Here is a 15,843-nt window from a genome sequence, read left to right on the forward strand (position 1 = left end):
AAGAAGAGAACAAGAGAAGAGAAGAAGGGAAGAAGAGAAGAAGAGAAAAGGGAAGAAGAGAAGGAGGTAAGAGGATAAGAAGACAAGAAGGGAAAAGGATAAGAAAAGAAGAAACAGGAAAAGAGGAGAGGAGAAGAAGGGAAGCGAAGAGGGCAAGAGAAGAAAAGAAAGCAAGAAAAACAGGAGAAGAAGAAGGAAAGAAGAGAAGAGAAGAAAAGAAGAGAAGAAAAGAAGAGAAGAGAAGTAGAGAGAAGGGAAGAACAGAAAAGAAAAGAAGAGAAGACGGTAAGAGAAGAAGAGAAGGGGAGAAAAGGAGAAGAAGAGAATTAATGATAGTAGAGAATTTAGTGAATAGAAAAGTAAAGAAGGAACAGGATGTTTCACTGTATTTTAGCTATTTCTACTTTGTCCAAAAACATAAGGGATTTATGAAATATAGAAACAGTTTTAAGTTTTTCTATGAAATTATATTTAACTGCGTCAAATATTAATTTCTGTCTGCAGCAACATGCAAATAAACATGAATAATTTATTACAAACCATCCATTTATAACGTGATACTTTTGTTTAACATAAAGGAAACCGTAATGTGTGTAGCATATTTTACTTTGACGCAAAATTACCATAATGCTGATATAAAGTCGGCCAGTTAAAAGAAAACAGAACGATGGACAGTCAGATTTTGCCCCGGCAAGAAGAGCAATAAATCAAATCTGGTTGGGTTTTATTGCTCCTTCCCCCGTAATAAATTATAACATATGTGTAAAGAAACAGTTCGGTTACAGTGTAGTGGTTGCTAAAAAGAAGTGCCCCAACAAAATGAACTGGAAAATTAATGTTGGCTGTTTAGTTTATGAAAAGAACGTGTCGCTAACGCGCCAAAATGTTAAACATAATTTATTGGCTCGGTCACGCCAACGTGCCCCAAATGACATATATTTGCACGTAAATGGGGTTTGCGAATAAAACAAACGCACACTCACTTATGGCGATTTGTAATTTATCGCCGGTTTCAAGAGAGAATTGGCCACGTACATCCAAATACATCCAAATTGATAATTCTTCTAGTGCAATAAAATATGGCCTTAACCACAACATTTTATATCCCCGTTGAATTTTATTGTTAGTACAACGATTCACCAAGCAACCCCCATAACATCCAGCCCCAAGATCAATCAGTCGGCAACGACTTGCTCCAAAAACCCAAATCAACATCCGAGATAGAAAAAGGTCCCGCTTCCCAACAAGACGGCGAAAGTTAAACAAACCATTATTCCAGGTAGTCGGCCGTGATTTAAGGAAGGCACCCCGACAAGATTTAACATCGGACTTTATGCAGTCAATGGCGCGGAACTCGATCAATGGGGTCCCGTACCACGGTCGATCCGGACCCGGACGGCAATCGCTTCGCCTTACCGCCCGGGACTTCCCCGCCCGTGCACGTGGCCGGTCGCGAATTGAATTCGCTCAAGGCGCACAATTAATGCTTCCAACCGTGCCGCTTCAGCCCGGAACGTGCTCTTTGCCTTCCCCGTTGTGGCGGCTGGGAAGTTTGCCCTGCGGATAAAATGTGTCTACATTAAGCCTTGATCAACACACCAACATGTAAATGTGAGTGAATTGTATCGAATGTCTCCATTAATTTACTCCATACTGAGCACTGAATTAAAACTTGGAGTAAAGAAAATAAGTAAAGAAGTAAAGAAGTAAAGAACAAGTAATGAAAAAGTAAACAAGTAAAGTAGAAGTAAACAAGAAGTAAAGTAGAAGAAGTAAATAAGAAGAAGTAAAGAAGAAGAAGTAAAGTAGAAGAAGTAAATAAGAAGAAGTAAAAAAGAAGTAAAGAAGAAGTAAAGAAGAAGTAAAGAAGAAGTAAAGAAGAAGTAAAGAAGAAGTAAAGAAGAAGTAAAGAAGAAGTAAAGAAGAAGTAAAGAAGAAGTAAGGAAGAAGTAATAAAGAAGTAAAGAAGAAGTAAAGAAGTAAAGAAGAAGTAAAGAAGAAGTAAGGAAGAAGTAAGGAAGAAGTAATGAAGAAGTAAAGAAGAAGTAAAGAAGTAATGAAGAAGTAAAGAAGAAGTAAAGAAGTAATGAAGTTGAGAAGTAGAGAAGTAGAGAAGTAGAGAAGTAGAGAAGTAGAGAAGTGAGAAGTAGAGAAGTAGAGAAGCAGAGAAGTAGAGAAGTAGAGAAGTAGAGAAGCAGAGAAGTAGAGAAGTAGAGAAGTCGAGAAGGAAAGAAGGAAAAAAGTAAAGAAGAAAAGAAGAAAAGAAACAAAGAAGCAAAGAACTAAATCACATCTGATAGACTACCCAGTAACAGTTGAAGAATCATTGGCACCAATGTAGAAGTAGAGGAGTAAAGAAGTAAAGAAGTAAAGAAGTAAAGAAGTAAAGAAGTAAAGAAGTAAAGAAGTAAAGAAGTAAAGAAGTAAAGAAGTAAAGAAGTAAAGAAGTAAAGAAGTAAAGAAGTAAAGAAGTAAAGAAGTAAAGAAGTAAAGAAGTAAAGAAGTAAAGAAGTAAAGAAGTAAAGAAGTAAAGAAGTAAAGAAGTAAAGAAGTAAAGAAGTAAAGAGGTAAAGAAGTAAAGAAGTAAAGAAGTAAAGAAGTAAAGAAGTAAAGAAGTAAAGAAGTAAAGAAGTAAAGAAGTAAAGAAGTAAAGAAGTAAAGAAGTAAAGAAGTAAAGAAGTAAAGAAGTAAAGAAGTAAAGAAGTAAAGAAGTAAAGAAGTGAAGAAGTAAAGAAGTAAAGAAGTAAAGAAGTAAAGAAGTAAAGAAGTAAAGAAGTAAAGAAGTAAAGAAGTAAAGAAGTAAAGAAGTAAAGAAGTAAAGAAGTAAAGAAGTAAAGAAGTAAAGAAGTAAAGAAGTAAAGAAGTAAAGAAGTAAAGACGTAAAGAAGTAAAGAAGTAAAGAAGTAAAGAAGTAAAGAAGTAAAGAAGTAAAGAAGTAAAGAAGTAAAGAAGTAAAGAAGTAAAGAAGTAAAGAAGTAAAGAAGTAAAGAAGTAAAGAAGTAAAGAAGTAAAGAAGCAAAGATCTAAATCACATCTGATAGACTACCCAAGAACAGTTAAAGAACCATTGGCACCAAAATGGTATTTAATTAATTTTAAGTATTTTTTATTGCCTTAGCATTTTTTTTTTTTTTGGTTAACATTTTGACCTAAATTTCAAATGCTTATAATGAGCTAATTCTCGTGGTCCCCCAGGTCCATTATGAGCCAGTTGAGCTTTAGTTCGTGACGTGTTCTAATTTAATAAACTCTATTCCACTGAACCGATTCGAACAAAAGCCATGTTTTTATATTCGAGGCGCAATCCCCCCATCCCGATAAATGATGGTCCGATTAAATTGGAAAACAAAAGTTGATTAACAAAACGAGGAGTCTCATTTGGACGTACAAAGTGAATAAACGCCAGACAGTGGCGAGAGGAAGAGCCGGGCCCGCTCATATTTCATTTAACATTTTAATAAAAATGAAATGAAATTCGAGTGCTGTCGACGAGTCCTGGCGGATATTTTAAAGGAAGATTAAGGCTAAAGCCGTTCATGCATGGAGTCAAAGCCGCTGTTAAATGCACAGACCGGTGGTTGGTCGGTAACGCGCCCCCACCACGAAACAATATATCGGAAACAATGACACCAAGTTTATCGCAAATGAGCTGTGAAATGAATATCAACGTTCCTGTGGCGTTAACAACTTCACCAACTTTATCATCGGCTTGGTAATGTTCAATTTAACCAGGTTGTCCTCTCAGACGAATTTTGAGAAGACTTAATTATTTTGAGTTTCATCAGGAATCTTAATTCTTTGAGGGTTAATAATTCCTAGTGTCCAGAACCATTAAAAATAGTTTCTATTTTTTAAAACAATGACAATTTGAGCTATTATATTGTTCAGTTCAATGACTAAGAACATTGGTATATGAATAAAGTTAAGAGGTACTATTGAGTAATGCAGTACCTTACTAGGAATCTTAATTCTTTGTGATTTACCAGTCTAGAACCATTAAAAACAATTTTCTCTTATTAGTTCATATCAGTACTAATTTTTATCTTGTACAGTTCAACATATATGAGCATCAGCACGTAGTGGTACTACTGTGGAGTGCACTGCATATACGATTTCATCAGGAATCTTAATTCTTTGAGGGTTAATAATTCCTAGTGTCCAGAACCATTAAAAATAGTTTCTATTTTTTAAAACAATGACAATTTGAGCTATTATCTTGTTCAGTTCAATGACTAAGAATATTGGTATGTGAATAAAGTTGAGAGGTACTGTTGAATAATGCAGTACCTTACTAGGAATCTTAATTCTTTGTGATTTACCAATCTAGAACCATTAAAAACAATTTTCTCTTATTAGTTCATATCAGTACTAATTTTTATCTTGTTTAGTTCAATATATATGAGCATCAGCACGTAATGGTACTACTGTGGAGTGCACTGCATATACGATTTCATCAGGAATCTTAATTCTTTGAGGGTTAATAATTCCTGGTGTCCAGAACCATTAAAAATAGTTTCTATTTTTTATAACAATGACAATTTGAGCTATTATATTGTTCAGTTCAATGACTAAGAACATTGGTATGTGAATAAAGTTGAGAGGTACTGTTGAGTAATGCAGTACCTTACTAGGAATCTTAATTCTTTGTGATTTACCAGTCTAGAACCATTAAAAACAATTTTCTTTTATTAGTTCATATCAGTACTAATTTTTATCTTGTTCAGTTCAATATATATGAGCATCAGCACGTAGTGGTACTACCGTGGTGTGCACTGCATATACGATTTCATCAGGAATCTTAATTCTTTGAGGGTTAATAATTCCTGGTGTCCAGAACCATTAAAAATAGTTTCTATTTTTTATAACACTGACAATTTGAGCTATTATATTGTTCAGTTCAATGACTAAGAACATTGGTATGTGAATAAAGTTGAGAGGTACTGTTGAGTAATGCAGTACCTTACTAGGAATCTTAATTCTTTGAGATTTACCAGTTTAGAGCCATTGAAAACAGTTTTCTCTTATTACTTCATGTCAGTACTAATTTTTATCTTGTTCAGTTCAATATATATGAGCATCAGCACGTAGTGGTACTACTGTGGAGTGCACTGCATATACGATTTCATCAGGAATCTTAATTCTTTGAGGGTTAATAATTCCTAGTGTCCAGAACCATTAAAAATAGTTTCTATTTTTTAAAACAATGACAATTTGAGCTATTATCTTGTTCAGTTCAATGACTAAGAATATTGGTATGTGAATAAAGTTGAGAGGTACTGTTGAATAATGCAGTACCTTACTAGGAATCTTAATTCTTTGAGATTTATCAGTCTAGAACGATTAAAAACAATTTTCTCTTATTAGTTCATATCAGTACTAATTTTTATCTTGTTTAGTTCAATATATATGAGCATCAGCACGTAATGGTACTACTGTGGAGTGCACTGCATATACGATTTCATCAGGAATCTTAATTCTTTGAGGGTTAATAATTCCTAGTGTCCAGAACCATTAAAAATAGTTTCTATTTTTTAAAACAATGACAATTTGAGCTATTATCTTGTTCAGTTCAATGACTAAGAACATTGGTATGTGAATAAAGTTGAGAGGTACTGTTGAGTAATGTAGTACCTTACTAGGAATCTTAATTCTTTGAGATTTACCAGTTTAGAACCATTAAAAACAATTTTCTCTTATTAGTTCATGTCAGTATTAATTTTTATCTTGTTCATTTCAATATATATGAGCATCAGCACGTAGTGGTACTACCGTGGTGTGCACTGCATATACGATTTCATCAGGAATCTTAATTCTTTGAGGGTTAATAATTCCTGGTGTCCAGAACCATTAAAAATAGTTTCTATTTTTTATAACACTGACAATTTGAGCTATTATATTGTTCAGTTCAATGACTAAGAACATTGGTATGTGAATAAAGTTGAGAGGTACTGTTGAGTAATGCAGTACCTTACTAGGAATCTTAATTCTTTGAGATTTACCAGTTTAGAGCCATTGAAAACAGTTTTCTCTTATTACTTCATGTCAGTACTAATTTTTATCTTGTTCAGTTCAATATATATGAGCATCAGCACGTAGTGGTACTACTGTGGAGTGCACTGCATATACGATTTCATCAGGAATCTTAATTCTTTGAGGGTTAATAATTACTAGTGTCCAGAACCATTAAAATAGTTTTTTCTATAATTGAGTGACAGTTTGAGACAGAAGAGTAGTATGTAGGTAAAGTTAGGGTGGTACTACTGATAAATGGAGTGCACGTTAAATTCTCAATTCTTTAGGAAATAATAATTGCTTAGTAACGAACGTAGCTGAAGATTGTTTGTTATTTTCTGGAGATATCTCTTTCTAAAACTGACTCTTATTCTGTTAAAATATAGTCAATGAGTACCTAAACACTTGATTAAATGAGTTGATTTAAGCCCTTGTATATTTATTTAGTCATAAACACCGATTAAAATAATTTAAACACAACTTTGTAACAGTAAATTCCCTTGAAATGGTTTTCCTCATTCGATGCGAGGGCAAACAAGAGTTTCAAACCGATTGGCGGCATAAGTGCAACTGAACCAACACAAGTACAGTTGAGTAGATAACACGGCACGAAACTCGTAAGCCCCACAACCCAGAATCCGTAATAAGAGTTCCGGCAATGCACTCCGCCAAAGAAAAAGCCTTTTAATTGAACGTGAACCAACAAATAAAACTTTGTTCTTTCGAACGGATATTAAAGTTTATTTAGTTTACTCAGGAGTGGCGAAAAACATTGCATTGGTAACCTCTCAACGTGGTAATTTGTTAATGAAATTTATCTGGGGTGTCGTGTAAACGAACAGTTGAATCACCACAATCACCAATCAACTTATCCATGCGATTTCATTTCATGTTGTCAACAACATAAAAAATTGTCATTCATTTCATATCATCCAAATTTTAAGTCGCTTAAAACTTCACTGTAAAATGGGGAAACTATCATTAATGCAAACTATATTATTGCAGGGGGCGAACAAAGACTGCAGCAAAAAGAATTTCAAAGATTACGCGAGACGAATCGCCAACCAGTCTTACAACGATGTAGACGACGACGTCCCCAGCGTCAGGACAATCAACTTCGAATCTCCAATACCGAGGATCTTCCGTTACTCGGGAAGGGCAAGATACACAGTCAGAGACAATTTACTTGGGACTCCGAACCTGAAGGGGGTCACGCCTAGGAAAAATCGTATGGTCCACCGATTCAGGTATGTACATGTACCTGCGCATCACGCAATCAACAGGCGAAGGAAAGATTGCTATTCGATGCTGAACGCGAAAGCCAACTATTTGTTTCAACACGGCAACAAAAACGTCGACGTTTTGTACAAATGTGTCAGCGTAAACTGTCAAAAACCGGTGCTGGACAAGTTCCTGGGCAAAGATGCCGGCATGGAACAGAAGTACGAGTTCCTGCAGCAGATACGCATGCTCAACACCACCCACGACCACGCCGAGCGCGTCCAGCAGCTCAACGACATGAAGGTCGACTCCCTGAGGCGCTTCGACAAGCACCCGATCAAGAGGAGGTCGTCGTACCACGCGCACAGCTCCACCCTCAAAAAGATCAGCGATAATAAGTCGGCGGAGCTGGACCAGGAGCCGGAGCCTTCGAACGAGCCGGACACTTCCTCATTTTACAGGAAAAGGGCGCTTTCTACGCCGAAAATCAAGACGCCGTACTCGGTGGAACGGGTCATCATAACCGAGAACACCGAATTCGCCGACTGGAACTCCCAGAAAGTTAACGCCCTCAAGCCCGCTTTCGTCAACCTCAAGCCCAGCATTTATGACAAGGCGGCCCTCGACAGTAAACAATGTGAGGAGAAGTCACTTGTTGCTGAGAGTGCTGTGCCATGGGACAACGTTAAAATTGGGGCACATTTGAAGGGCAAGATTTGGCATAGTTTAAGAATAAGTCCTGTAATGAGGCAATTGGAGAGACCCAGACTAACTGAAGAACGGATAGTGGAGGAATCAGCTAAAATGGATGAATGTCTATGTAAGGAAAGGGATGGTGAGTAAATTGAACTAAAAATACACATTAATACATCCACTTTAACATTTTATTGTAGACACCAAATGCTCATCATCAGCTGCTAGGACAGAGGAGCAAAATTACCACTCCGAAGTTAATGCCATTCGGGAAATTAACAACCCTCAATTCACAGAACAAACAATGTATCTTGAGAAGAGGAGAAAATGTAACCTTAAATTAATCTTCCTTAACTATTACATGTTTTAATCATCATTTTATTGCTTCAGATGCAGATAGGTTCCATAAAGTAGAAAGTATGATCAACACTCTCAGCAAAAAATACACCAAAATCATCAGCGATCTTGAAAGTAAGTAAACTTAACTTAACGTAATTTTTAACTCCTTTCTGACAAAATTCCCTTAACACACAGATGGAGGATTGAAATGGGTGACTCACAAATCAAATGAGATGTCCAACAAAGTCTGTAACTTAGAAAAATCATTGAAGGAATGCGTCTGCGTCCTGGAGAAACAGACTTCATTGATTGAAGACCAGAACACCAAGATCAACACTTTGGAATCAAAGTTGCTTGAGAAACAACCTCCACCCACTCAAGCAGCGTCTTCAAACGAACTTATCCTTTCGGAAAGACCTGAGACGGCACCAAAAGAGAAGGAACCCGTTGCTGGTCTCAATGAGGAACCTAAGCAGCGTAAGGAGTGTATTAATATAAAAGTAATAAACGATGCACACAGAGATGAGAACCTTCTAAACCTTACCAAGTCCATTGAGGAGTTGCAGAAAAAGATTGTCTCCGCTAGCCATCAAATGATCAAGTCAAAAGAAAAGGACAATAAACCAGAAGACGAGGTACCATGCAAGCAATGTACCGAAGTCAAGAACACAGAAATAATCAGCAAGCCAGACAAAAAGGCGACCAACGAGGTCGAACCCACAGAAAAACCTCAATTAAATTATGAAAGAGTAGACAAAGGCTTTCCGAAGGATAAGGTGAACGCCTCAATTTATGTACATGATGCATCTGAAAATTGGATCACACAGATTTTATCCGTTGAAGGCGTTACGGAAACTTATTTCGATACAGTTTCTCAGCCTGTGGCATATGAATAACCCACAAGTGTAAATTGTCTCTTGAATCACATTTCATTTTGCAATAAATCACAAAATAAATAACCTTGTTGTTGTTGTTGTTTAATATTATATCAATCAACTATTCCCAACGATGGATTTACGTTTTTTATAAATTTAATTATGTACGATGTACATGTAGAGTTAAGTCAACAAAACCACCATTTAAAACTCGTTGGACGTTTAATTAAGTTTACTTTAGTTTTTTCGTAACGCACCCAAAATAAACAATATTTTTTTTTAATATTAGCACAGCTGCATAAATAAAATTTATTGACATCACTAAATCATCTATGCATTTGGATATAGTCTAGACAAATTCATTAGCGAAATGGAAACGAACCCATCCTTTCATGAATATAAAATATTTTTCAAATCCCAGATGATATGTTGCATGTTAGAATAGAATTTCATATACATATGCAGTTATATATTATTTTCTTTGACAGTGTTGCCTGTACAGTATGTCATAGTCCAAATGGACTAACATTTTTGTAAGAAATATCCATTAAATAATATGTCTGTTGCAGTTTATATTTTGTTACTATGATTATAAAAATTCAACAATGTCACAGACTAATGTAATGTAGTATTTTTGTGGTATTACTCTATTGATTTGTCATTTGACATAAACATGACATAGAAAATAGAATAGAGAATGATTTTTGATATGAAGTTTACCCCAACGAGTAATTAGACTAGAAATAAATGATTCAAAACTTATTAGTATCATATTTTTTAAACTGAATCATATATTTTATACAATTTTAAAGGTTACTTTACTGATTAATTAAAAACAATTAAATAGTACCTGTAAAAAATGGATAGAACAGTGGATAAAATAAATTACTTTTGATATAATCAACTTATTCTTAGAATTTGTTTAATAGTAATTAATTATTGGATTTGTGGCGCATTCGCCATTTTTAACACCAGTTATAAAAATGGTGGATGCGCAACAAAAAACTTAATTAAAACATTCAAATGAATTAGGATTAGATATTTGAAAACATAAAATTAATTGCCTTTTGGATTTAGTTGTAATTATACAATTTGTTTGTGCATTCACGATGTTTAAACATTTATTAAACATCAAAATCGTGTTTTTTATAGAATTTTCAAGGTTAATTTACTGATTAATTAAAAAAATTTCAATAGTGCCTGTTAAAAATGGATCTAACAGTGGATAAAATAAATTACTTTTAAAATAATCAATTTATTCTTAGAATTTGTTTAATAGTAACTAATTATTGGATTTGTGGCGCATTCGCCATTTTTAACAACAGTTGTAAAAATGGTGGATGCGCAACAAAAAACTTAATTAAAATATTCAAATGAATTAGGATAAGATATTTGAAAACATAAAATTAATTGCCTTTTGGATGTGGTTGTAATTATACAATTTGTTTGTGCATTCACGATGTTTAAACATTTATTAAACGTCAAAATCATGTTTTTTATAGTATTTTAAAGGTTACTTTACTGATTAATTAAAAAAATTAAATAGTACCTGTTAAAAATGAATCTAACAGTGGATAAAATTAATTACTTTTAAAATAATCAACTTATTCTTAGAATTTGTTTAATAGTAATTAATTATTGGATTTGTGGCGCATTCGCCATTTTTAACAACAGTTGTAAAAATGGTGGATGCGCAACAAAAAACTTAATTAAAACATTCAAATGAATTAGGATTAGATATTTGAAAACATAAAATTAATTGCCTTTTGGATTTGGTTGTAATTATACAATTTGTTTGCGCATTCACGATGTTTAAACATTTATTAAACATCAGAATCTTGTTTTTTATAGTATTTTAAAGGTTACTGAACTGATTAATTAAAAAAATTTAAATAGTGCCTGTTAAAAATGGATCTAACAGTGGATAAAATAAATTACTTTTAAAATAATCAACTTATTCTTAGAATTTGTTTAATAGTAATTAATTATTGGATTGGTGGCGCATTCGCCATTTTTAACAACAGTTGTAAAAATGGTGGATGCGCAACAAAAAACTTAATTAAAATATTCAAATGAATTAGGATTAGATATTTGAAAACATAAAATTAATTGCCTTTTGGATTTAGTTGTAATTATACAATTTGTTTGTGCATTCACGATGTTTAAACATTTATTAAACATCAAAATCATGTTTTTTATAGTATTTTAAAGGTTACTTTACTGATTAATTAAAAAAAATTAAATAGTACCTGTTAAAAATGGATCTAACAGTGAATAAAATTAATTACTTTTGACATAACCAACTTATTCTTAGAATTTGTTTAATAGTAATTAATTATTGGATTGGTGGCGCATTCGCCATTTTTAACAACAGTTGTAAAAATGGTGAATGCGCAACAAAAAACTTAATTAAAATATTCAAATGAAATAGGATAAGATATTTGAAAACATAAAATTAATTGTCTTCACGATGTTTAAACATTTATTAAACATCAAAATCATGTTTTTTATAGTATTTTAAAGGTTACTTTACTGATTAATTAAAAAAAATTAAATAGTACCTGTTAAAAATGGATCTAACAGTGGATAAAATAAATTACTTTTAATATAATCAACTTATTCTTAGAAGATGTGATGTAGATAAATTATAAACATTTTGTAGATGTAGATAAATTATAACAACAATTAACTTTGTCGTATCCTCGAGAGTAATAACAGAAATTATATGCTTGTGAAATAATTTTATAATGAATCATAATGTGATTCAATTTGTAACCATCGAAAATCCTTTAGCCTATCAGGTCTATTCGTCTATTAAAATAAATTGATTCAATAAATTAAATTGGCTGGTATGGCAAATTAAATGGATCCTATGGGCACTCGATTCCCCATTAATATGGAAAGGCGCCGTTCGGATATGAGGCCGTTTAAAACGAAATTATTTTTTATTGACCATTATCACCCGATTTTGTCTTCGGATTCACAACCCTTTTTTGATTATTCCCTTTACGGAGCAATCGACGAATACGAGTGGGCCATTAATGGTGATTTATGGCCGTCCAATGATGTACTTTATAAATTTAATAAAATGATTTAATATTCCTAAAATAACTTCAAATAACTACAAACTACATAATTTTTATTATAAAAAATGTAAGAATTAATGATTTTTATTAAATATTTAAATTAAATTAAATGTATATCTATACTCCATTCAAACTATGATGTTCGAAGACATTGTTTTACTATATATAAAACTAATGATGGATATAAGGAAGTCATAAATCATGTAATAAAGTTATCATCCTGTATAAATAAATGATAAATATGAAATTCGTATATCTGCACATAAAATGGTTTTAAGCTTGAGAAATTCAAACATAAAATATTTAGTAGTTTGTGAACCTTACTTACTGCATAATAAATATGTATTATTTTTAATATAGAACAAAATTAAAAATGGGTTTATTTTTATAGCTTTATTGTCGTTCCCAAGAGAATTAAAATAAAAATTATAAATGAGGCAAAGTCGACGTAATCAACCCCTGCATATTCCGTGACACATGCATTAAAAATGAGTTGAATTCACCCTTTACCGCAATGCTGTCTAATAAATGCAACTGCATTTGAATTATATTATATAATTATTACATAATGCATTTTGCATGACATATACCGACGTGAAAATGAAAAATACAAGAAGGGAGTGCATTAAATTCAATGAATGAATTATTTATATCATAAACTAATATTTTAGTAAAATAATTGGAGGTTGTCACTTGATAATTTAGGGTCTGAATAAATATGAAAATACCACACTCAGTCCCAATATTATAAAACATTCACGCTGATTTGTTTATTTATTTGAATAAATATTCAGTTACAGCCACTGTCCTAAATAATATTGATAATGAAAAGCACAGGTTTGAGGACTTTTAATATTAATGTAAAAGCTAATAAATATGTTTTAAATATGTACATATTTTAAAGTATTATTAAATAAATATTTGATCATTTGTTCACCCAAATAATTGAATATTTAAAGAAGTTACTTTAAATCATCCCAATGTTTAGAATCCATTGTTTAATTTGGAACTGGTAATTTTATTTGTACTTTGTTTTTTCTGCTTTAAGATGGTTAAGCAATCATTTTAAAATCATGTTTTTAAGGTTAATAATGGCTGAAGACCTCCACTGCTTGACCACCTAGTATAACTTTCTTAAGTTAATTTTTAAAATTATTTATTTGAAACCGTTTAAATCAACCATTTTTCCAACATTATTAGCCTGTGTACTCATTTACTGTCAACACAATAACTTATGATTCATAACCTCCCTTTTCTATTATCCGCACAGCTCCGAGAGGACATTTCAGCTCGACACTCGTAATCCAGATAGATATTCAATTCAGGCGGGCATTCTCGAAATATCGACGACGAAAAGCTGTGCCAAAGGTTATTGCCTTTCTTAAAAATCGTCCCGTTTATTATTCACAGGTGAAGCCATCTATTTTCTTTCCAAAGCATGGTGTTTATTTTTTTTTTAGTTTATTTATTTATTCCGTATGCGTCTTTCCGTATTTCTACTTGATTTTTTGTAAATTTCTTCTTACTTTAATAGTTAATTAGTGGCAATCAGATTCAAATAAATTTGTTACTAGTTTGAATGGAGTATAGTTAAGTGATAACACAAGGTCACAAGTAACTGATAGATAACAGGTATCTTAATTGACAAAGGTTGACTTGTGTTGATACTACTTCATATTTAAAATCTGGTTACATATTTATTTAATTTATTTTTGTTATATTTAAAATGGCTAAATAATACAAATTATAGTATTTTATTCTTATATGCTAAATTATTGAGTATATAAGAATATTTTTATGTTTGTCTAAAAATATTATTTGGATGTCTCTAGTGACTATTAATTACTTTATTCCATACCTTAGGTGAATACACTATAGATCTCCTTATAGATATTATGGTTTTAAGTCACATAACTTATTAAATACAGTGGTGGAAAAAATATGGAATATTTTAAAAAAATATATATATAATAAAAATTGTAAATAAATATAAGTAAAAGTCTATAAATTAAACCTAAGTTAGGCAATAAAATATGTCACAACTTGGAGAATGTTTCTTAATAATAAATTTTAATTAACTAAATTGTAAATGCATATATTGTTAATGAATTAATGTACGACTTACAGTTAAATTGTACCTGTTTGAAACACACAGTTTGATTTAGAAAACATTTTAACTTTCATAAGAGTCAAGTTTTAGAGCTACTTACAAATTTATACACATATATTTTTAAGCTGAATTTATTTTGAATATTTTATTCGAATTTTATTGGAAATCTAATGTATATGGTAGATATGAATAAAATTTGATATTTCAGTTAATTTCTTTCAAGTATTCCTCAGTAATTTTCGAATGTATAATCCATTAAGGCCATTAAATTCAACATAATATATTTTTTAACTTATAGTTATCGACAAAAAGTTTGGAATATATTTAAAAATTGGATTTTTATCCCTAGAGATTTTTTATATCCATTCTAATAGTGTTAAACTTATTAAGAAAAAGTAAAAATCTGCCAATAAAATGATTTTTAACAAGTAAATAAATATACCATACATTTTTCCACCGCTGTATATCAAATTAATTTAGTTTGTGTTTCAGTAACTAAATCAAAGACTTTTTCAAAAAAATATGACACACTACACTCATCTAATTTATTGTCAATTTGAAGAAAATTATTTTAGTGACAATTTACATTATAACTTTGATAATTTTATATTTAAATAGCCAAGTTTTAGAGCTACTTAGAAATTTATACACATATATTTTTAAGCTGAATTTCTTTTGAATATTTTATTCTAATTTTATTGGAAATTTAATGTATATGGTAGATATGAATTAATTTGATATTTTAGTTATTTTCTTTCAAGTATTCCTCAGTAATTTTCGAATGTATAATCCATTAAGGCCATTAAATTCGACATAATATGTTTTTTTAACTTACAGTTATGGAAAAAAGTTTGGAATATTTTTAAAAATTAGATTTTTATCCCCAGAGATTTTTTATATTCTTTGTACTAGTGTTAAACTTATTTAGAAAAAGTAAAAATCTGTCAATAAAATGATTTTTAACAAGTAAATAAATATTCCATACATTTTTCCATCGCTGTATATCAAATTCATTTAGTTTGTGTTTCAGTAACTAAATCTGAGTCTTTTACAAAAAAATATGACACACTACACTCATCTAATTTATTATCAATTTGTATGAAACTTACTTTAGTGACAATTTACATTTTAACTTTGATAATTTTATATTCAAAGAGTCAAGTTTTAGAGCTACTTACAAATTTATACACATATATTTTTAAGCTGAATTTCTTTTGAATATTTTATTCTAATTTTATTGGAAATTTAATGTATATGGTAGATATGAATAAATTTCATATTTTAGTTATTTTCTTTCAAATATTCCTCAGTAATTTTCGAATGTATAATCCATTAAGGCCATTAAATTCGACATAATATAATTTTTTAACTTACAGTTATGGAAAAAAGTTTGGAATATTTTTAAAAATTAGATTTTTATCCCCAGAGATTTTTTATATCCTTTGTACTAGTGTTAAACTTATTAAGAAAAAGTAAAAATCTGTCAATAAAATGATTTTTAACAAGT

General features: G+C 31.3%; 2 protein-coding genes across 2 annotated transcripts in view; one reads left to right on the plus strand and one right to left on the minus strand.

The window, feature by feature from the left end:
- Window positions 1-15,843, minus strand: part of LOC109598845 (CCN family member 4) — a 170,122-nt gene that overhangs the window by 111,720 nt on the left and 42,559 nt on the right. The window lies entirely within an intron of this gene.
- On the plus strand, window positions 6,903-9,228 carry LOC109598874 (uncharacterized). Its single transcript, XM_020014789.2, has 4 exons — window positions 6,903-8,068; window positions 8,127-8,255; window positions 8,317-8,397; window positions 8,461-9,228. The coding sequence occupies exons 1-4, from the start codon at window positions 6,979-6,981 to the stop codon at window positions 9,159-9,161; spliced, it is 2,001 nt and encodes a 666-aa protein (XP_019870348.1). The 5' UTR covers window positions 6,903-6,978; the 3' UTR covers window positions 9,162-9,228.

Source organism: Aethina tumida, chromosome 2 (genome assembly GCF_024364675.1).
Source record: "Aethina tumida isolate Nest 87 chromosome 2, icAetTumi1.1, whole genome shotgun sequence".
Lineage (NCBI taxonomy): Eukaryota > Metazoa > Arthropoda > Insecta > Coleoptera > Nitidulidae > Aethina > Aethina tumida.